Source organism: Galeopterus variegatus, unplaced genomic scaffold (assembly GCF_000696425.1).
Source record: "Galeopterus variegatus unplaced genomic scaffold, G_variegatus-3.0.2 Scaffold1048, whole genome shotgun sequence".
Taxonomy (NCBI): Eukaryota; Metazoa; Chordata; class Mammalia; order Dermoptera; family Cynocephalidae; genus Galeopterus; species Galeopterus variegatus.
Genome location: NW_007727159.1, coordinates 245832 through 268554, shown reverse-complemented (window position 1 = coordinate 268554; position 22723 = coordinate 245832). Strand labels below are relative to the sequence as shown.

The 22723-nt window shown below is 36.5% G+C and overlaps 1 protein-coding gene across 4 annotated transcripts in view; it reads left to right on the top strand.

Annotated features, from left to right (window-relative positions):
* Positions 1 to 22723, top strand: part of CHCHD3 (coiled-coil-helix-coiled-coil-helix domain containing 3) — a 293112-nt gene that overhangs the window by 87702 nt on the left and 182687 nt on the right. For all 4 annotated transcript variants that reach the window (XM_008574436.1, XM_008574435.1, XM_008574434.1 and 1 more), the window contains one exon: positions 22159 to 22276. In XM_008574436.1, the coding sequence (XP_008572658.1) occupies positions 22159 to 22276 (118 nt within the window). The remainder of the gene's footprint in view (positions 1 to 22158; positions 22277 to 22723) is intronic.

Genomic DNA, 22723 nt, shown 5'->3' with positions numbered 1-22723 from the left:
TGTATGTAACAGTTTTTTTTTTTTTTTTCCTTTTTTAAAAAAAATCAGTTCATCCATTGATGGGCATTTAGTTTGATTCCATCTCTTGGCTATTGTGAAGTGTTGCAATGAGCATGGGAATGCAGGTGTCTTTTCAATATATTGATTTCATTTTCTTCGAGTATATACCCAAAGTGGGATAGCGGTTTGTAAGGCAGATCTGTTTTTAGTTCTCTGAGGAACCTCCATTCTGTTTTCTACAATGGTTGTACCAAATTACATTCCCACCAACAATGGAGGAGAGTTCCTTTTTCTCTGGATCCTTGCCAGAATTTGTTATTTTCTGCCTTCTTGGTAATAGCCATTCTAACTGGAGTGAGATGATATTTCATTGTGATTTTAATTTGCATTTTTCTGATTAGTGATGTTGAGCATTTTTTCATCTGCCTGTTGGCCATTTGCCTGTCTTCTTTTGAGAAATGTCTGTTCAGGTCCTTTGCCCATTTTTTAATTGGGTTATTTGTTTTTTTGTTGCTGAGTTGTTTGAGTTCCTGATATATTCTGGATATTAGCCCCTTGTCTGACGTGTAGTTTGCAAACACTTTCTCCCATTCTGTAGGTTGTCTCTTCACTTTGTTGATTGTGTCCCTTGCTGCGCAGAAGCTTTTCAGTTTGATGTAGTCTCACTTGTGTATTTTTGCTTTAGTTGCCTGTGCCTTTGTAGTCTTGTCTGAAAAAGCACTGCCCACTCCCATTTTGTGTAGCATTTCCCCTATGTTTTCTTCTAGTAGTTTCATAGTTTCAGGTCTTAAATTTAGGTCTTTAATCCAGTTTGAGTTGATTATTGTGTATGGTGAGGTATAGGGTTCTAGTTTCAGTCTTCTGTATGTGGGTATTCAGTTTTTCCAGCACCATTTATTGAGGAGGCTGTCCTTTCCAATTGCATGTTTTTGGCACTTTTGTCAAAAATCAATTGTCTGTAAGTGCATGGGTTCATTTCTATGCTCTCTAGTCTGTTCCATTGATCTATTTGTCTGTTTTTATTCTAGTTTTATTCCAAATCATGCTGTTTTGGTTACTATTGCTTTCTAGTGTATTTTGAAGTCAGGTGATGCCTCCAAAAGAGTAGTTATCTTCTGTCTTATCTGTCTGTTCATCCATTCATTTCAGAGAATTGTTTCCTAATTGTATAGAGTCAAAAACTGCTGTCTGTCTTCTTCTGCATGTGCCCTTTCTCATTTCCTCTTGTCTTTATAATTTCTATGGAGTGTAGGCTTGTTGACACTACATAGAAATTATAAACGAGTCTCCTTGTTGATAAAAATATAGGAAAAACAAGCTAAGTGCAGCTGGATGAACTTTTTCTCTTTTGCAGGAGCCATTGATGATCTTTCTCCAAGGCAGTACCCATGTCTAATTCTGGAAGTGCTACGTGGGAGAAATAAGATATAACATTTTTTCCTTATCCCATTTAAAAATAGTTTTTTTAAAAGTGTCACCTTAGCTTTTAGTTTGAAAAATACTCCTTTTAGTCAATATAAGTTTTAAAATTGATATTGGTGCTAAGTGGTTGATTCTTGTATATTGGTGCCTTTACTTTTTTTTTTTTTTGGCTCACTCAGAAAATCATTCTCAAGGGCTTGGAAACCCTTTGTAAAGTCCAAAGGTTTCTGCTGCTATAACATTGCAGTATTACATGTGAGAGAAAGGGATGTAATTTGTTTGGCTTTTTAAAAGACATTCTGAAAGGAGATCCAGATGATTAGCAGTAGCTAACTCCGCTAATGTAGTTAAAGTCCTGAAATGAAGACAGTCTTTATTGCTTTGAAATACCTAACTTGTGCCTGGGTATGACTTTGAGACCTACTGTAGCCTGTGCTGTCCTATGGTTCCAGGTAACTATTAGCACTTGAAGTGTGGTTGGTCCGAATTGAGATATACTCTAAGTATGAAATATATACCAGAATTCAAAGACAAAGTATAAAAATCTCTTTAATATTTTATTGTATTGATTGCATGTTGAAATAATATTTTGGATATATTGGGCCAAATAAAATATACTGTTAAAATTAATTTGACCTGATATTTTTTACTTTTTTAATGTGGCTTCTATTAGTGCTGCTCTAACATATTTTATTTAAACATAAGATAATTGCATAAAAATGACAACATCCCAGAAGTCAAAAAAGCCAAAGCCCAATATTCCATCTCACTCCCCAAGGGTAATCATCATTAACAATTCCTATGTATTCTTTCAGTCATTTTTCTAAGTATTCTGTTCTTCCCTTAAGGACATTGTAAATTAGAAAATAATTGTAAAAGCCGCTGTAATTTAATAGAGATTATTGGATTGGGGTGGGTAAAAAAATACCAAATGAATGTCTATGGTTTTTTTTCCTTGGTTACTCACACTTGAGAAAAGTGTAATTACTAAATCTGTGCACCTTTAAAAGAGATGTCACCATTACCTCGTAAGAACATCAGGACTGGTGCTTAGGAGCAATTAGTTAATTTTTATTGAATTTGTAGCATCAGTTCTTTTAAATGGTTTAACAGAAAAAAATGGACTCACTAACCATGGTGGTAATCAAGGTCTTGTACTGAACGAAGACTATTACCTATCATTGGCAAATTTCTCAAGTTTGCAGTATAAAATTTTAAGCAGTTTTGTTTCTTTTTGTCTCTTTTTGAAATAAGTGTTGATATAATTGCTGATCTGGTAAAAGTGAGATAGAATGAATTTAACTAATAATATTATGTAAATGTCATGATGTAAGGAAAGGAATATTATAGTTGATAGAATTGGTCGTACTTTTTGAACATAATGCTTTGTATACTGTTCTAGGCATATAATAAATGCTCAATAAATAATCAGTGATTAGAACATGTATGCCAAATTGAATGATAGAGCACTGAGTATCACTGACAGTTTGTCTTTTTCTAAATTAAGAAGATGCTTTGTAAACTATCAAAATATGATATTAATGAAAGTGTAGACATTAGAGAGAAAATATTTTACCCGTACATTTGTGCTAATTTTCCTTCTTTATTATAGAAATGAAATGAGGCAATATAGAAATTGCCATTGCTTGCTCTTTTTATCATGACAACTACTGTGATAATGTAAGTGAAGGGTTTTGTGCAGTGCCTTCCTGGAATATGGTAGGTACTCAATAAACATTACATAGATTTTTCTTTGTCTATTCACATTGGTATAATGCTTTTTGTTTGATCTAGTGCTTAACAGTATTATAGTTTCACAACAATCATTTGACATAGGGTGTTACTATTTCCATCTTCATGTGAGAAAACCAATGGCTTGGAGAGGTTATATAGATAAATTCAGTATGTGGCAGAATAGCATCTTAAACCCAGATGTTCTACTCTAGGTTATATTTTAGTGATTATTGACACTAAAATTGTGAATTAGAAATGCAGATAAAAATTGGACATTGGGCCTGTTTTGAATAGTGTTTTATTTTAAAATTATAGTAATATTAACATTCCATTTAGGAGTACTTTAAAGTCCTTTCTTCACAGCTCTGTGGTTTTGGGTATTACTTAACTGATTTCAATAAATCCTATTCTCCTTGCTGTTCTTATGCATATTTTTAAGGCATAGGATTGTTTGCAAATGAGGCAAGTCCAGTAATGTGGGCAGATTACCCACTCATTGGATTAGATTGACACAGTGAACCAATTTTGTTGTGTGATGCTTTAGATTAAGTACTTCCCTTTATAGACGATATTGAGACAAGTCGTTATTTGATCTGAATTTGCTAATATTACAGTTTCACACATTTTAAAGAAGGGGAATAATCAAATTCGGATGTTGATGCAACTGGTAGATTTGATTCCCAAATGTATTTGAGTGTAGACCACCCTATGTTATTTTTGCACCAACCCTTTTTTTTTTGTTAACCTCTTGTCACAGACATGTGAGCTCCTAATTTAAAAATTCTGATGAATGACATTTGATAAGTGGTTTGATCCTGTGAATAGTGATAAGCAGCAGAAATTCAGCTGGTGGTGCATCAATTTCACACCTGAGACCCCAGCTTCAAGTTTAGGTTAAAGGTTTGCCTGGCATCCATAGTCTTTTTCTCAGGTCCCCTGATAAGTGGTGCAGTCATTCCAAACCACATTTTTCTTCTGCATCAAATCCATGCAGTACTCGGAATCATTAAATATTAAACCTTATATTCAAGAACATTATTCACTCATTAATATTGCATTGCAGACTAAACTGCATTGTTCAAAACATTTTAGGATGCTATGCAAGTCTGTCAAAATACATTAACAAACTTAGTCATGTTGAACTAAGCAAAAAATGACAAATTGTTTGCATCACAAACGTGTTGTAGTTGAATTTTTGCACAATGTAAGCATTTTGTGTTGGGATCTTTGGAAATCACTGTAAAGATAAAATGGATTACAGTGGAAGCCAGATGGAATGAATATTCATCTTCCATGTAACATCTGCTATACAGCTTAATGAAATTTATAGTTATCCCTGAAATTTTTCTTTCTTGACGGTATTTATTTATTTTAAAAATTATTTTAACTGGGAGTTGACTATGAGTTGGTACTATTCTAGCTGCTTATAAAACAGCAGTATCTGATTCAGGGACTACTTTTCAAATCTCCATGATGCTATCATCTCCACAGAATTGAAGCTAGATAGGCTTCCTGTGAACTGTGGACTAACTGGGAAACTTTCGATATTCACCACAGTATAAGAGAGTGATCAAGTTCAAAGCTTGGTCTCTGTGACAAAATTTGTTCTGGATTGCTGTGCACACATCTGGTTTCTTGCTGTTTTTCACAACCCTGTTAGTTACAGTGAGAAGCCATAAAACTCTTCCTATGAAGGAAATGATAGAAGCTTTTTTGTGTCCCAAATTGTTCCTTAAAGAAATTCTTTTTCTGGTGCAATAAGGAAAATTCAAATATCAAAAACTGAAAATTTAAAATTGGTGAGGAGATACATTGTTTTTTGTACAGTGGCAATAACATAGCTTATGAGCTTTATCTGAAGTGTGATTATATTGATTATATTAGACTTTAGCAATTATTGACACTTAATGAGTTAGAATACAAGGGAGGTCAGTAAGAGAGTGTAGGTTGATTTTAAAACATTCTTGATTACCTAGATTTTTTTTTGAATAGAAGACAGATAACTTTTCCTGTGATGTGTGGATCAAAAATTATATACGCAACCAGTGGGCTCATCTTGAACACCTATAGCTGTTATTTCAAGAATGATAGAAATGGATATTGTGAAGTAAATAATGAAGGTGGCATAGTGAATTCCCGCTGGCTGAAAGTTAAATTATTCATTGTTAGTTTAGCTAACATGGTTTGTGCTGCGTGGGATTTGAGCACTGTGTCAATGACTAATATTGCATAATTAAAAAGCCTCAGTTCCTCAGGCCTATAATGTAGTTGGAATTTAGAAAAGGTTGTTAACATTGTGGAAATATAGTTCTATTTGTATAAGTACATGCTGTTTACCTAGTCATTTTGAAGTTTTTACATTATTAAACATTTGTGTGACATGTAGGCAGTGTGTCCAAGATATTTTAACTGTAGTTAATCTTCCAGTTCCTTCCCCATGCTTTGCTTACCATTCCACAGTGTTTTTCTCTTTGAAGGGCTGCTCCATGGTAAATGGCCCATTTCAAAAGCCTGATGAACACACTCCCTCTGCTTTGCAGCATTCCTCATTCCGTTTCCTTCTCGCTTCAGTTAGGTTACTGATTAGTAAAGGGGTTTGGAGGGATCATCACCTGTGTAACTACTCAGTTTTGGGGACTGCATAGGCATTTATACTTTTACAAAGCAACTTCAAATTTAATTTATTACATTCTCAACCTTAATAACTCTGAAGGGGAAAAGACCTAACATAAACATCTTTTACACACAGTATTTTGTAGTCATAATCAATTTGACTATAACTTTTCATTTTATGCTTCTTAATGTAATTTTACATGCACATTTGTACCTTTGGAGTAGCTCTTTAGCTGTGTTTCTCAACCTTAAACAGAGTGGAAACACATTCTGGATCACCCAGTAGCTACTTGTTGCTGTGTGATACCGGTGTTTGCTTTTGCAATTGTTTTAGGGCTATCCTATCGCCCTGCACAAATGGACCACAGACGGAAGGGCTTTGTTAGGGGAGGGAAGAAAGACTAGACAGGTGCATCAGTATTTAAATCAGAACACTGAGCATTTTACTTTGAGGGTTCTTAGCTAAGCATTTTGGTTTACAACAATCAAGATCATGTAGCATAGTGATAGCATACAGTTTTTGGAGTCATAAATCTAGAATACAAACTCCACCACATATTTTCCTATGGGATGTTGAGCAATCTATTTACCATCTATGAACTTTTATTTCTTTAGGTCTGAAAAGAGAATAACAACAACTTTGGGTTTTTTGTGAGGAGTAAATGAAATAATGTATAGAAAACACCTGTTAAAATACCAGGCACAGTGAGGTACTTCATAAGTGGTAGCTGTTACAATGTTGTTATAGTAGAATATTACGCATTTTTTTTCATTTAAATGGCTTGTAAAAATCAACAAGGCTAAAAATAACAAAATAAAATAAAATAAAAAATATGGCCCTTTGGCATACGGGTCTGATGCCTTTTGTTAGAATGAACTGAAATTCTGTGTTATGGTACAATCCTCAAAAGCAAGACTTAGATGTTATGCTCTGGCTTCTGCCAGCTGATTCTTTGTCTTCACCCTGTGGTCTACACATTAGATTTGCAAAAGGTACTTTTTAATGCATTTTGATTTCAGACAACTTCATTTGTTTGTTGTTGTTGGTTTTTCTTTTTGTCTTTGATGTGCATTCTGAATGGTAATTTTTATTTCTTGAAGTGTGTATGATTTAACTTTTGAGTGAGAGATAAATACCAAATGAAGCTACAGCATAGTGCCTGTAGCTGACAGTACTGTATTGTGTGCTTAAGATTTGTTAAGAGGATAGATCTTATATTATGTTCTTTATACATACACACCCCCCAAACAATAACAATAATAATTAAGGGTGCTGAAGGAAACTTTGAGAAGTGATAGATATGTTCATGGCCTTGATGGTGGTGATGGTTTCATGGGTGTTTACTTATTCCCAAACAGCTTTTTTATATGGCTAAAAAAAGAGAAAATATGAAGTAAGGGAATGAACAGGAGTTATCCTAAAATGACAGTAGGCAAAATCATACAGAATTTCACATTTTTTGCTCTTTCTGTACACATTTCTACCATCTAATTTAATGTTTAAGGTGAAAATTAAAATAAAATGAAATCCAGTATACTGCCTAGTGTGGTTTTCAAATCAACGTATTTTTATTAGAATTTGTTTTTCTTTATCAGGATTTCGTAGGGAATACTAGAAATAAAACATCTGCCACGGAATGAATTTTAGCTGATAAATAGTGTCAGAGAGGCATGAAAATTGATTGCTATTATCTAAGGAAAAGGCATTGTGGAGCAGGCGTGGTGGGTGCTGATGTTGTCTGTTGTACTTCCTATGCATAGCAAGGTGACTTTTAGCAGAAAAATGAGCTTGGTCTGAAGGATAAGACTCCTTCAACTTTTGATATTTCTTTTGAGGTGGCAAAGGAGTTGAAGTAAAAAAATACAGGGCCACTTTTATTCAGAAGTGAGGCTGATAGAAATTCTTTTCTAAGGCCTGTGTTTAACTAGCTAATAATAACAATTGTGTAGTTGTGTTCAGTGATATAAAATTTGATTCTTAAAAGGCTGTTTATCCTTTGCTACAGTGGGTTTCAAATAGTTTGTGAGAACAAAATTGGTTTTGCAGTATATATTCCTTTGGAGAGGAGTTGTCCTCCTGTTTTCCCATCCAACTTCATTAGGCTCTTCCTTCAGCTTTTAAAAGAGGATGTCACTCTTCACTTAGATTGGCTGACCTTTATGGCAATTGGCTATGTCTTTCACTAGCATTCTAGAATGCTTGCCATGAGTTTAATCTTGAGCTTACCGCTGTGCAATATTTAATCAAAGCAGTGCTGTGAAATACAGGCAATCTGTCTACTCCTTGATTGTCTAAGACCTGTCCTTCAATTATGTCTGATTATTATTAGTGAGCTGTAAAACAGGACTATGTTATTCTGTCCTATGTCAAATTGCTCTTATTTGATTGTGTTTTGGTGTTAATAGTTTTCATCCTGTGTATTGATAGAATTCATAGTACTTGTAGTGCAGGGGGGCTATGTTAAACCACAAGGTTTCTTTTTAGGAAAATGCACCTTATAGTGGAAATATGATATAAGGAAATTATTTTCATAAGAATTAATGTACACTGCTCTAGATTGCCCCATCCAGCACTTTTATTTATTAACTTTGCCCTAAAATCCTCTGAGTAAATCCTTTAATGTTAAAAAAAAAACAAAGGTATAATAGAAATTTTAAAAGTGGAGAGGATTGTGTGGAATTGGAAACTTGAACCCTCTCCACGGTTGTCTTGCAATTTCAGTCTGATTACCAGCTGCTGCTTCTTAGAAGAGCATCTGATGATGGTGAGCCATTGGATTAATTTTGACATAGTGCAAGGATCAACAGAGTTGGCCCCAGTCCGTATGAAGGTTCCTGAGAGAACCTTTTGTTTTCTGTGTTCCTGTCAACTGGCTTGGGTTGGTAAGAGTGGGGATGGGGAGACAGGCAGGAGCTGCAAATTTGTCAGCTAGTGGAATACCACTGGGCTCATCTCCTACTATATAGCTGATATCTCCACTTAGGGTAGCCCAGTAGCTGGACCCAAGCCCTGGTGAGGAGGCAGATGAAAATAAGGAGACATCTACTGGGCATGGCAGCCAGACAGAAAGAGACAAATGAGAGGGGCACTCAGAAAAAGTGCTCTCAAGAACTCTGGGAATAGTTCAGCGGTGCATCCATGTTTGTGGTATTGACAACTATTGCCATTTGATTTTAAGACACCATCAACTTTTAAGATGCATCTTGATTTCATAGACATTGAAGAGTGGCAGTGAGTAACTCCATGCATGTTCTATTTGATGAAATAGACCAAATTCTAGAAGGAGATAAAGGGAAGAGTTAAAGGAGAGGTGATAATTAAATGATATGAAACATTTCCCTGGCTGAAGAAAGACTGGATGGAGTCTACAAAATGCAAGGATTGTATTCTGTGAGGCGTTGAGGAGAAAAGGTGTCCACCTACTAAAATAATTGAACTATGTGGGTAAAGAAAAAATCTTGTGAGCTTCCAGACATAAAGAACAGCTAATTTATAAAGGAAATGGGATCAGCCTGGGTTTAGAATTTTTCTCTGCCAAACTGGAAGCTAGAACATGGAATGTACCTAAAGATTGCTGAGAAAAAGGACTGAAAGCCCAAAATTCTCCGTTGAGCTCTCTCATTTGCATGTCAGGGTGAAAAAGAGGGCCATGGATATGCAAGGATTTAGAGAATTTCTTAATGTTAACAGCTAGCAGGCAGTCCATTAAGGAGACAAAACACACCAGTTATTTCTACAGAGAGAATTTAATGTAAGTTGTTAGTGAGGAATTTAAGAGCTGAAAAGGCAAACAAACAAAAAACCTAATGCCAAGGCAGTGCCGTTTAATAGAAATATAATATGGGCCATGTATGAAATTTTCTAGTAGCTATGTCAAAAGAAATAGGTGAAAATAATTCTATTTGTTTTTCCCATGTGCCTAAAAGGTTAACATGTAATCAATATAAAATTTAACAACAAAACACTTACAGCATGTCAATTTCGACTAGGTACATTTCCTGGGCTCGCTAGCCATATGTGGCTTATGGTGACTGTATCCAACAGTGCAGCTCCAGCGTATTTCAGAGGTAGTACAGGCAGAAAGCTGTACCATCTCTTACCTGGCGAACTATGGGAAGAGACAACGGTTGTTAAAACATAGGCGCTTGGAGGAGGGGCTCTGTGCAACTGCAGCTCAGACCTCCCAGGAGGGATGCTTCCTGGCTGGTGGTGCTTGTACCTCTGAGCTCTGGGCAGAGGCCTAGGGGTCTGGGACTCGGATTTTTGAGGAGTATGCTGGTGGGCAGGACTGGACTCCTTGCAGTCGTGAAGGAACTGCAGACTGGATTCAGGTGCTGCAGCAGGAGCAAAGTGCTGTTGCTGATGTGAAGCAGTGTGAGTCCTGAGGGGTATGTTAGGGAGCAAACAGGAAGCAGCTCCTTTTTCTGTCTCCAGCCTTGCAGTCTCCCTTGGCACCCACTTTTGGGTCCTAACAGGGACTCAGCTGCAAAGCAGAAATGTAAATTAGAGGCTCCTGCTCCAGCATCATGAAGCAGAGAGTAGAAGAGGTGGGTGTGAAGCCTGGGGTCATAGCTAAAGATCTAACACCGTAGTCTGTTTTAGGAGAACACTTAAAAAAAGAATTTTACCCAAATAAATTACAACAGAGACTTCAATATACAGGAAGATGAAGAGGAAGGGAAGTTCTCTGGAAGATCAGTCTTTTCTATTGTGTACATGAATGACAGACTGGGAACATCTAATACAAGGGCTAATAAGGAGTCTTAAAAATCCTTGGAGAGATGTCCTTGAGGAGAAAACCTAAGAATGGTATGAATTTAAAAACACTGAACTCTTAGCTTAGGGTTGGGTTGGGAGAAAGGTATTAAAATGATTCCATCTTACTGGGTTTGCTGGGGCAGTAGCTGGGAAAATAATAGAAACTGTGTCTTTAAACAGGTGTGAGATGTTTTTTGGTGGCGGGGAAAGTGTATAGTAACTTGAAACAATCAGGACAAGAGAAGTGAAAAAAGAAAACAGCAAAGTAAAATTAATGGTAAATATAGTGTGAAATGGAAGAAATAAAGTGTATCAATTACACTGTTAATAATTGTGACTGAGCACAATTACCCATTTAAAGATGAAGGCTGCCAGATTATGTTAAAAAAATGCACACACACAACAAGAGCTATATATTATTTATACGAAATTCAGTTGAAACCAAGTAATTTGTTTTAAGCTTTAGTAAAGGTTAAAAATTAATGGATTGGCAAAGCCGTTCCAAACAGAAGGAAGTATGAGAAAAGGTACAATTGAAGGTTATAAGCACTAAATAGAATAAAGAAGCACAATTATGTAATGATAACCGGCACAGTTTATAAAGACAACAGTCATTAACCTTTATGCGTCAATCAAATTAGCAGCTCACTATATAAATCAAAAATGGTTAGAAATTCAAAGACTACTTGATTTAAAAAAATAATAACAGACTTTGTGTAATCATTCTTTTCCTTAAAAATGTTTCCTCTGGGCTTGATGGAGCGATGTGCTAAGGCTTAATGTTAAATCATCTCCTGTAAGAAGAGACAGTGAGTTAGGTGTGTGTTTGTATGGGGGGACAGAAGGACCACCCACACCCACCTCTGTCAGCTCCACCTCTGAGGCTAAATGCAGGTGGAGGGTGGGAGGTTGCAGTTTGGTTCAAGCTGGAAGGTCCTTTGAAATAGAGAAGAAGAAGAGAAATATTAATTGTTTTCCTCTACGAGGCTTGGAATGGCAATGTCTTTCTCTGGCCAGAGGGAAACCCAAGACTTACTGATGACATAATTTCAAAATATGTGTCCTGGCAAAAATGTGTCCTTTATGAAAAAGAACGTAAGTGCAAGACGATGTAAAAAGCTTGATTTATGTTTAGTATAGGTAAATTTGCTGAGAGTCTCTCACTTCCTTGTAGCTGAGAGTCTTATCAATGCAAACGCACCCATGTCTCTCAGGGAAGCATGAATAGCGCCCTAGTTTTCTGTCTCCAAGAGGAAGACACTCGATGTTGTCATCTGTTCAGGGCACAGACCACCCATCGGGAAGGGGCTGGTTGTTGCTGGAGGAGCTGATAGTTTGCCCATCGGGGCTGGTGGAAGAGATTTGCCCAAAGATGTCTCCATTTCACCTCCAGTTCCTTTTCCTTCCAGCTGACTGTTGGTTGTCCTCCTCCAGCATCTTAGTAAATAGACAGCTGCAGTGCCTATCCAGTGAAGGATACTGAAGGGGAGGATGCAAGGGTAGAAGTGTAGATTCTTTCTAAACAAGCCTTTAATAATTATAGGTCACGCTCGAGCATTTCCTTCCACAACTTCTATAAAACTGGTTATTTTCAAGTCCTGCTGATATGGCACAATTTAATGGCAGGTGTCTTTACTTCCCCACTCTCACTGTTATTCAGCTGTATTTTGAATAATATATGGCAATCAATGTATACTTTAAGATAAAAAGTCGATAATCTTAGTTTAAGGTGCCTCTAAATATTCAGTTCAAACTAGACAAAGAAGTGGCCGTAGTTCATTCTAGTAGAGGAAGACACATGCTTTGGGTGCTGTGTAACTCCCTCTTAGGAGTTTGTGAATTCCTGAGGAGAGTGGGTGCATAGGCCATGGATATGGTGACAATAACCTGTGAACTAAAATCAGAATACTTTTCAAATATAAACATTTTTCAGTTCAGTAGAGGGAAGTATTTGATGATAAGGTCCCAGAAAACCCAGTATAGGTGGTACGTGTTCCCAAATGAGAACTGAAATAGGGACTTTAAGTATAAAGTAATATACAAAGTGTAAATGGGAGGCAGTCATCTGGAAGGGAGAGATGAAAACATGTAGGATTATGGCTATGGGTAATCCCCAGTTATAGTTGTAGGCTTCCAGTTATGGGCTGAGTTTTTCCTGCCTGCATCATTTTGAAGCTACACAAGCAAATGTCCAGATTGAGACAAAATTTTAATGTGAATTAAAATAAAATTACTATTTTTTTATGTTCTTGTGGAAAGGAAGGAAACTTCATTGTTAAATTCTGCATACCAATTTAAGTGATATTTATATAGAAACAGATGACCAAAAAATAAATGTCCTCTTGGTTATATTCAGAACAGGGCCTAGTTCTGAATATATGGACTGGTTAAATACAGTCATCCTTTGGTATCCACAGGAGATTGGTTCCAGGACTTCCTGCAGAAACCAAAATTTGTGTGTACTGTAAAGTCACTTGTATAAAATGGTATTTGCATGTGAGCTGTGCACACCCTCCCATATATTTTAAATCATCTCTAGATTACTTATAATACCTAGTACAATGTATATAAATAGTTGTTATACTGTATTTTTTTTTTTTCCTTTTTTTGTCTTTTTACTGACCGGTAATGGGATCGCAACCCTCGGTGTCGCGCCCGTACCGGGGACCGGCAACGGGATCGCAACCCTCGGTGTCGCGCCCGTACCGGGGACCGGCAACGGGATCGCAACCCTCGGTGTCGCGCCCGTACCGGGGACCGGCAACGGGATCGCAACCCTCGGTGTCGCGCCCGTACCGGGGACCGGCAACGGGATCGCAACCCTCGGTGTCGCGCCCGTACCGGGGACCGGCAACGGGATCGCAACCCTCAGTGTTGCGCCCGCACCGCGCTCAGCCAGTGAGCGGGAACTGGTCTCCAGATGGGATCCGAACCCTCGGCGGGAGCGCCGCCGCACTCCCAAGCAGCGCACTCTCCAGTGCGCCACCGGGCCGGCCCTACTGTATTTTTTATCGTTTTATTTTTTCCCCCAATATTTTTGGTCTGCTGTTGGTCGAATTCACGGATGCAGAACCCGTGGATATGGAGGGCCAACTGTATTATCACTTTAGTATGGTCATGCATCACTCAATGACAGGGATGCATTCTGACAAATGTGTCATTAGGTGATTTTGTTGTTGTGTACATCCTAGAGCATACTTATGTAAACCTACATGGTATAGCCTACTACTACACACCTGGGCTATATGGTTGTAGCCTATTGCTCTTAGGCTACAAACCTATACAGTATAGTAGTATAATGAATACTGTAGGCAATTGTAACACAATGGTAGGTGTTCGTGTATCAAAACATATCTAAACATACAAAAGGTACAGTAAAAATATGATATGAAAGATAAAAAGTGGTAGACTAGTCTAGGGCACTTACCAGGAGTGGAGCTTGCAGGGCTGGACATTGCTCCAGGTGAGTCAGTGAGTGAGTGGTGAGTGAATGTGAAGGTCTAGGTATCACTGCACACTACTATAGACTTTATAAACACTGTACAGTTAGGCCACACTAAAAAATTTTTTTAAATATTAAAAATTATTATAAAAATTTTTTTCTTCAATAATAGATTAACCTTAGCTTACTGTAAATTTTTTATAGACTTACAATTTTTAAAATCTTTTTGACTCTTTTGTAATGACAGCTTAAAATGCAAACACATTGTACAGCTGTACAAAAAAGTTTTATTTATATCCTTATTCTATAAGCTTTTTTCTATTAAAAACATTTTTAAAAAACTTTTTAAACCTTTTTATTAAAAACTAAGACACAAACACACACATTAGCCTAAGCCTAGACAGAGTCAGGATCATCAGTATCATCATCTTCTACTTCCACATCTCCTGGAAGGTCTTCAGGGGCAATAACATGCATGAACCTGTCATCTCCTATGATAACAGTGCCTTCTTCTGGAATACCTCCTGAAGGACCTACCTGAAGCTGTTTTGTAGGTAACTTGTTTTTTATGAATAGAATGAGTACACCCCAAAACAATGATAAAAAGTATAGTATAGTACATGCATAAACCAGCAACATAGTTGTTTATTAATCATTATCAAGTATCATGTACTGTACATAATTGTATGTGTATACTTTTATATGATTGGCAGCTCGGTAGGTTTGTTTATACCAGCATTACCATAGACATGTGAATAATGCATTGCACTAGGATGTTATGATGGCTACAAAGTTACTAGGTAATAGGAATTTTTCAATTATAATCTGATGGGACCACTGTGGTATATGTGGTCTGTTGACCAAAATATCATTATGTGGCTCATGACTATATATAGTTTGCTAGATTGCAGATCATTCAACTTTCTAAGACACATCTGTTTATTGCAAAATTACCATTATATGAAGAGATATTGCTAAGTTATCACTATATAAAGAATACATATGTCCAATAATATTTATTAAAATATGTTCACGCTCTGTATTCATTCTTTCAAAAATATTTATTGAATGACTACCAAGAGCCAGGCACTATTTAGAGTCTGGTTTGCAGTGGTACTTAAGAAAAAGTTCTTACCCCCATGCCACTTACATTCTAATGGCATTATATATTTGTGTGTATTTTCTCTAAGATTGCAGACTCTAAACTCAGACTGTCTAAGTTTAATCCTGGCTACACCTTTCACTAACCAGTGACGTTGGGTAAATTACTTATAACTTCTGTAAGCCTCAGTTTTGCACAATTTCTGTGTGCCTTAGCTTTTCATCTGACATATAATGATTCAATAAAGTTGTTGTGAGGATTAATTAAGTTACACCTGTCAAATGCTTAGAACTGTACCTGGCACAAAGTAAGCATAATAAATGCTAACTCTATCTGTCACACATTACATGTATTACATGTGAATTTAACATGGCAATATTAATCTACATTCATGTTCATGTATTTATTTTGAAGACTCAGTCCTTGTATATTTTCTTCCAAGATTTGAAATAATTTGAGCTGAAAAGTGTTCAGCTTGCTGTGTACTTTTATTTTTGTAAGTAAAAGTACAAAAAGTATACTTGAAGAGTAAAGCGTGAAGTCTTTAATAATCGAAACCTGTATACTTGTTCTGCCATTATTTTTAGTAGTCTGATAATTAGTTCGTGAATTATCCGGCTCAGCTTTTCTGTTTAAAAAAGTGTAGTAAATGGTATTTTGAATGCTAGTTCAGCATGTTCTGACAAAGTATAAAACATTAAAATAAAATTCATCAGTAGCATTAAAAATGACCTTTGAGCTGTAGTCACTCATTTTTCTCTTCCAGAGTTGGAAAGTCTTTCTGAGTCAAGTACATTGCAATATTTTGCAGATACTGTCTGTGTATAATGGTTATAGTTCACTTTTAGATAATCATTTAGTCAAATCACTTTAACATTCTTGGTTTTCCATTTATTCTCACCCATTATCTGAGGTTCTTACCAACTTTCTCTCAGTAGTACAATGGCCTTATACATTAAATTATAAAGTAATTTTCTAAGCTAGAATTGTATACAATACTTATTTGTCAGCCTACATGAAGATAAATCTGAGTATTTGTGAATGGCCAAATGAGCAGTGTCCAAATTTAGAGAAACATTTGGGACCATCAGAGGCCAAACCACTTTGGGAAAAGGCTGGTAATAATCTAGTCTCTGGCAAAGTCCGACTTGAAATAGTGAAAACAAATAAAAAAGAGCTTATTTGAAAATAACCATGAGTAATATAGAATTTAAAAACTGTACTTATATGACCACAAAGATAAGTGATGCAATGGAAACTAATTTCTGTTGAGGGAGAGGGGTGTTACTCTTTAGGAGGTTTTAGAAACATGGCTTTGGAATCAGATCAGGGTGTTTTGTGCCTCTGGTGTGCTTTCAGTTTTTCTCATGTTAAAAAATGGACATAGTAATGCCTCCCTCATGGAGGATAACAGAGTTCAATATATAAAAAATGCTTAGCTAAAGTTATCTTTAAATTCCCTTCCCACTTTCTTACAATCTTTAGGTCCTTTGGAATAAAATAGTACCGGCTGGTTTTTACACTGGGACCGAAATATATAGAACTAGATTTTATACCAGATGTCTATGAAAGTTGAATGTATTTGAGTATAGTTTACTTATTTTTTTTCCATTTAAAAGGATATGTAATAATATTCATTAGAGGAAATTTGGCTGGTTTTTAGAAATTCATTTTGGGGGTGTATTTTAAGTCTCTCACCTGACTGAATATTTTGAGAAAATGAGCTAAGTTGCTAGGGTTTGAAGTATAAGGACAGCACTGACTGGTATTTGTTTCATTAAGCTTAGGCAAGCTATCCAATTACTTAATGCAAATAAGAAAAGTTTACACTAAACTACTTCTTTGCTTAAAACTCTAGAGAATTTAAATGAGGAGAGATATGTATGTAAAAGAAGGAAATTTAAATGAAACTTAAATCAGAGGCTAATGTAGTATACTATTAGACCAGGAGATCTGAAATAAGTGCAAAATGCCAATAAATTAAAAAAGGGAATGTATTCGCTAAGAAACATGGTATGTTAATTTTGTTTTGAGATAATTCTTAAATCTTTGGAAACCCAAGTTAATAATGAAAGACTTATTTTATCTCATGCCTTCTTTTCACCTAACAGGGACATTAAATGTAAGGTGAGAACTTCACTCTTCTTCCCCGGAAGCGTTAATGAAATAACATGGCTTCTGATTTTATAGCTCTGCCATTGGGGCAGTAGCATTCAGAGAAGCCCAGAAAGCAGGGTCACCACTTATTTGGCTTAAAGAAAGAGAAAAATTGTTTGACCACACAGACCTCTATTGGTCACCGTTGAATAGAATAGCTTGATGGGATGTAAAACAGAGAAGACCAGGCAGGAAGCTTTGAAAAGAACTGGGAACTTCTGAAAATATAAGCAGTTTTTCTTGGCAACATGGTTGTAGCTCAAGTGATTTACATGAATCAGTGAAAGAAGAAACTTATTAGAAGAAAATATTGCTGTTGATGAATTTTTGGGAGGGGAGGGTTGGGGAAGTGAGGAATAGTACAAATTAGAAGTTGCTTTTACTTCTAAAGGCACTGGACAAAACAAAACCTCAATTGGTATACCATTTATCTGAAACTGTGCTCTCCAAAATAATTTGAAAGAAAGTAAAATTCCTTGCATAGGCGATTTTAAGCTTCAGGGACAAAGCCATCACAAGACTCTAATTAATGAAAGGAGATCCTTTCCTGGTGCTTCTAGACCTGATTGATGTTTCCTTGGCCTAACACACTTTCTCTTTCCCCATGTTGCTGAGTTAATGTCCTGTGGACATCAAGTCCAATACCAACCCCATCCACGTCGTGTTATAGCAACCTTACTTTTTTAAAAAGAATGCATTTATCATTTAGAATTAAGCTTCATGAGGGCAGGGACTGTCTCTCTTGCTCACCACTTTATTCTCAGCAATCAAAATAGTGATTATATACTGAATGAATTTTTGAATTGCACTTACTGTTGTCTATGTACGGTTTTTGTCAAGTCATAGGAAATCTAAGGATAAGAGTAGAAATATAAATGCCCCTTGAGTGGAAATTATAGCAGTATAAAATCTGGAGATAGTACTCCCCGTTTCATTTTAAGCATACCACCACCTTTTTTTTAGGCTTTTTATAGAATAGGGAGTAATATATTTAAGGTACGGTGTTTGTAAAAAATGTTTAGCTGCGAGTGATTTTAAGATTGTATAATTCAACCTTCAGTTTTCAAAGCTGAGAAAACTGAGGTTTATTAGAATTTACAGCTAATTTGTTCATAGGAAATGAGAATTTGTTCTGGGTCCTACTGCTAAACTCCCCGAAGATACACAAACCTTTTTACAAAAATTTTATTTACAGACATTCCTTTAAAATAAACTATTTGAGAATTTGTTCAGTTCTATTTGTAAGGATAAAGGAAAATAATTTTCTTTTTAATCAATTTGTGCTGCTGACAATCTCTCTGAAGCCAAGAGAGTTGTTGATCCAGAAGCTGTGGAGTGTCGTGGCACCTTTCTTTTGTAGGTTATTTAGTGTAGTCTGAGATTATATTATATATGTGCCACATATAACATTGTGGTTAGGCCCTTGTAGGTTTTAGCTTGTCTCTCTGGTGGTTTGTTCTATCCTCTAGTCTTCTATTTTCTGTAGCTTGTTTACCATTTTTGTCTCTGATTGGAAATACGCCATTCATTTATACATGCATGCCTACTTTCAAAAAATTTTTAAGTGCTCACTGTGTAGCAGGCACTGTTATAAGTGCTGGGGACATAGCACTGCACAAAAATAGACCAAGTTCTTGCCCTTATGGAGCTTATAGGCAAGTGGGAAGGAAAGAAAGAAGCGTGTGAGAAGGTAGGGCTGCTCAAGTCAATTTTACAAGTCATTGAAGATAATTATAATAAAGAAATACTTCTTATTGGAGAAAAATTGGAAAAGAAGTGGAAAAGACAAAACTGTTATGTGGTCACAGTGTATTTAGTGAATTTGGAGATTTTCTTCATTTCAGAAAAGCACTGCTTTCTCTGTATTCCTGACCCCCAAAGTGGGTACTATTATTTTTCTGCTACTTACCTAACTTTTGTTGAGTGCTTATTAAATTGTGGGCATTGTACTGAGTGCTCTGCTTATATAGAAATCTGTAAGGTAGGTATTACACCAATCCATTTTACCCATGAGAACAAAAGAACTCAGGGAGGTTAACTGAAGTATTCAGCTAGTAAGTGTAGAGCTTTGATTGGGACTCAGGGGTCCAAATCCAGAGTTTGTAAATCTGTACCAAGTATGGCAAGCTGAATAATCTTTGTTTTTATTATAACATTGAAAGCTTTTGTGGGTTTGTTTGTTTGTTGTTGTTGTTGTTGTTGTTTTTTTGCTTTTTTCTCATTAACTTGCCAAAATTTCATGATGCTATATTTCTTAAAGTTAAACCACTTATAACTCCATTTGTAATTGAAATTTATGCCATATATGAGTAAACTCAATTAGAAAAAAATATACAGTTATTGTTAAAATAAACACCACTTTAAAATTCGATACACCAGTTGTGGTAGATATGATAAAATCTAGTTGTGTAGAATTCATTTTATGTTCTTGAACTAATAACATTTTAATAAAAGTTTTCTATATACGTGTAAAGTTCCTAGCATAGTACTTGGCACACAGTAGGCATCCATCCATAAATGATACTAATTTTATTATTTTTAGTTTTCACCTTACATGTAAAATAGATATTATTTTTTACGTGTAGGTTATATGCTCATAAAAAAATACTTTAAATGTATGGTTTTAGGGGCCGGCCCGGTGGCGCACTGCTACGGTGCGCCGCTTGGGAGTGCAGCGGCGCTCCCGCCGAGGGTTCGGATCCCACATGCAGGCCGGCGGCTCGCTGGCTGAGCAAGATGCGGGCGCATCACCGGGGGTTGCGATCCCGTTGCCAGTCCTGGTCCGGTGCGGGCGTGACACTGAGGGTTGCGATCCGTTGCCGGTCACGAAACAAAAAAAACAAAAAAGGAAAAAAAAAATGTATGGTTTTATAATCTGATATAGTAACCTCAGCAGTCGTTAGTGCATGTGGACCATTTCACTTTTGATGTTACTTTCCTTATTATATATCTTTCAGGATTTATTTGGGTAAAAATATATTTTGGTAATTGAGGGCTGGAGCTCTCAAACTTTAGCATGTATCAGAATCACATGAAGTTTCTAATTCAGTAGGTGTGCGGTGGTGTCCAGGAATTTGCCTTTCTAACAAGTTCCCAGGTACTTCTGCTGCTGGCTTATGGACTATTCTGTAGCTCTAAGAAAGAAGAGTGGGCTGGCCCGGTGGCGCACTGCTACAGTGCGCCGCTTGGGAGTGCGGTGGCGCTCCTGCCGAGGGTTCGGATCCCACATACAGACCGGTTCCCGCTCACTGGCTGAGCGAGGTGTGGGGGCAACACCGAGGGTTGCGATCCCGTTGCCGGTCCCGGTCCGGTACGGGCGCGACACTGAGGGTTGCGATCCGTTGCCGGACACGAAAAAAGACAAAAAAAGGAAAAAAAAAAAAAAAGAAAGAAAGAAGAGTGATTTGTAATTATTGCTGTTCTCTGGTACATTTCCAGTGAAGTTAATATGCTGATATTGTTGATGTTGCTAAATTTATTGTATGGTCCTTGCTTATTTCTTAGGAAGTTTCCTAAAGGTTACTTTTGCATTAGAGAATTTCATAGTGCAGGTTGAAATTTGTTTCTGTTAGTATTCTTTATTTAAGACACAAAACAACACAAGTTTAATTTTTAGAGGTAAAGCATTATAACGTTGGAACATACATATTTACAAGGTGATTTTTTTTGTTGTTGTTGCTATAATTGATTTCTGAGAATTCCAGAGTATGAGGATGGTGTGACAATTTAAAAATAGTAACAAGTTTTAAAAATCTTCTTTAGTTCTTCTCAAGAATCTTTTTAAAACTAAAATTTGATAGGTTAGTACTGAGTAGAATTTGGTGCTCATCATTCACACTTACAAAGTAGATTTCACTCAGCATTTGACTTAACACCAACATAACAATTTTACCTTTTCTTTTTAAAGTATAGCTTATACCTTTGGGAATATGATGGTATGGAGGGGTTATTTTCTCCAAGAAGAAAAGGTAATCAGAAAGCCTTTGTCCCTGAAATCAGACTGAAATGTTCTTTCATTCAGTATTCACTGAATGCCTTTATGTGCCAGGCACTATGGCAAAAATTGGTGCCAAAGTTATTTATCTTTATCAGTTAAGGGTTTTAGTGGATTGTAACTTAATATGATCTAATTGTGTGATGATGCTACTGATAAACCTAATGCAATCTTTTGCTTCCTTAATAGAATTAGTATTGTGTGATGATCCAGGGAGGTAAGGATGTGCTGTCTTATTTTGCTAGACCATGTCTGGGTTGTTAGATTTAGTTTGGAGCGAAGGGACAAGTTGGAATCATTCCAGAAGCGATGGAGCCCTGCTGTTGAAAGATGTAGCCACAAAGGATTGCTGGGAAATGGGGGTGATATACTGGGAAGAAAGACATCTTTATTGTGTTGTTAGTTCTCAAATGTCTGCCTTCCCTGTTGTAATTTAAGATCCACAAGCGCAGGGACCTGCCCTTCTGGCTTACCACTGTGTCCTTAATGCCTAGTACAGTGCCTGGTGTAAACTATTTACTGAATAAATAGTTTAGTCAGTTTTGAAGGGAAGATGTGGTTATCTTCAAATATTTTTCACATGTCTTAATAAGTTTTATTACTTCAATTTCTAGAGGTGGATAGATGTACCAGGTATGGAATTTTTAGGTGGGCAGATGCCACTTTTCCATAAGAACTTTGTGAAACTCAGAAATGTTTGGCAGCCAAATTAAAAAGCTTCTTCATGTTTTTGAATTCTTTTATTTTAAATGCTTGGATAAAGGCTGCATGGGGATTAATTTATCTGCTTTTGATAAATTATGGGCCAAGATGATTTCAGATATTGACACGTATGGCTGTATGTTTTTATCTTTTTATTTAATTATTTCATTTAACCAAAATAATGTCAGCTAATAAAATATTTTTTCTAAGTTTGACTTTTTTTGTCTTTTCAGACTAAAGCAAGGCAAAGAGCTGGAGCGAGAGAGGGCTGCTGCTAACGAGCAGTTAACCAGAGCTATCCTTCGAGAGAGGATATCAAGTGAGGAGGAACGCTCTAAGGCAAAGCACCTGGTGGGTATTAAAGATTTAGTAGAAATGTCTTGCCTATGAGGAAATCACTAATGTTTGGGAAAAGCTGAGTACTGCGTGCCAACTTTTAGAGTTGATAATATATGTTCATGTTGTCTTTGCTTAGATTGTCTTGATTTTTGCCTTTCACAAGTAGCTGGTAATTTGTTAAGATTAACCATGAAGGACTTTAAGGCAGGTTACTTTAGAAGTATTGAATTAAAGACCAGCACACAGATACGTGTACCTGTGTCATGCCTGAAGGAATGGAATGTTGTTTGTTTCTCCCTTGCTTTTGGTTTTATTATGTTTGAAACCTCTGAGGCCAGCAGCGTGGCCTTCTTTCTCTCCCTGCTGAAAACTACCAGATGTTAGTCTGGGAGAACACCAGCAAAGGTGAAGAAGGTTGAATCAATCACTTCCTGGGCTTTAGAAACGGGAAAATACAGA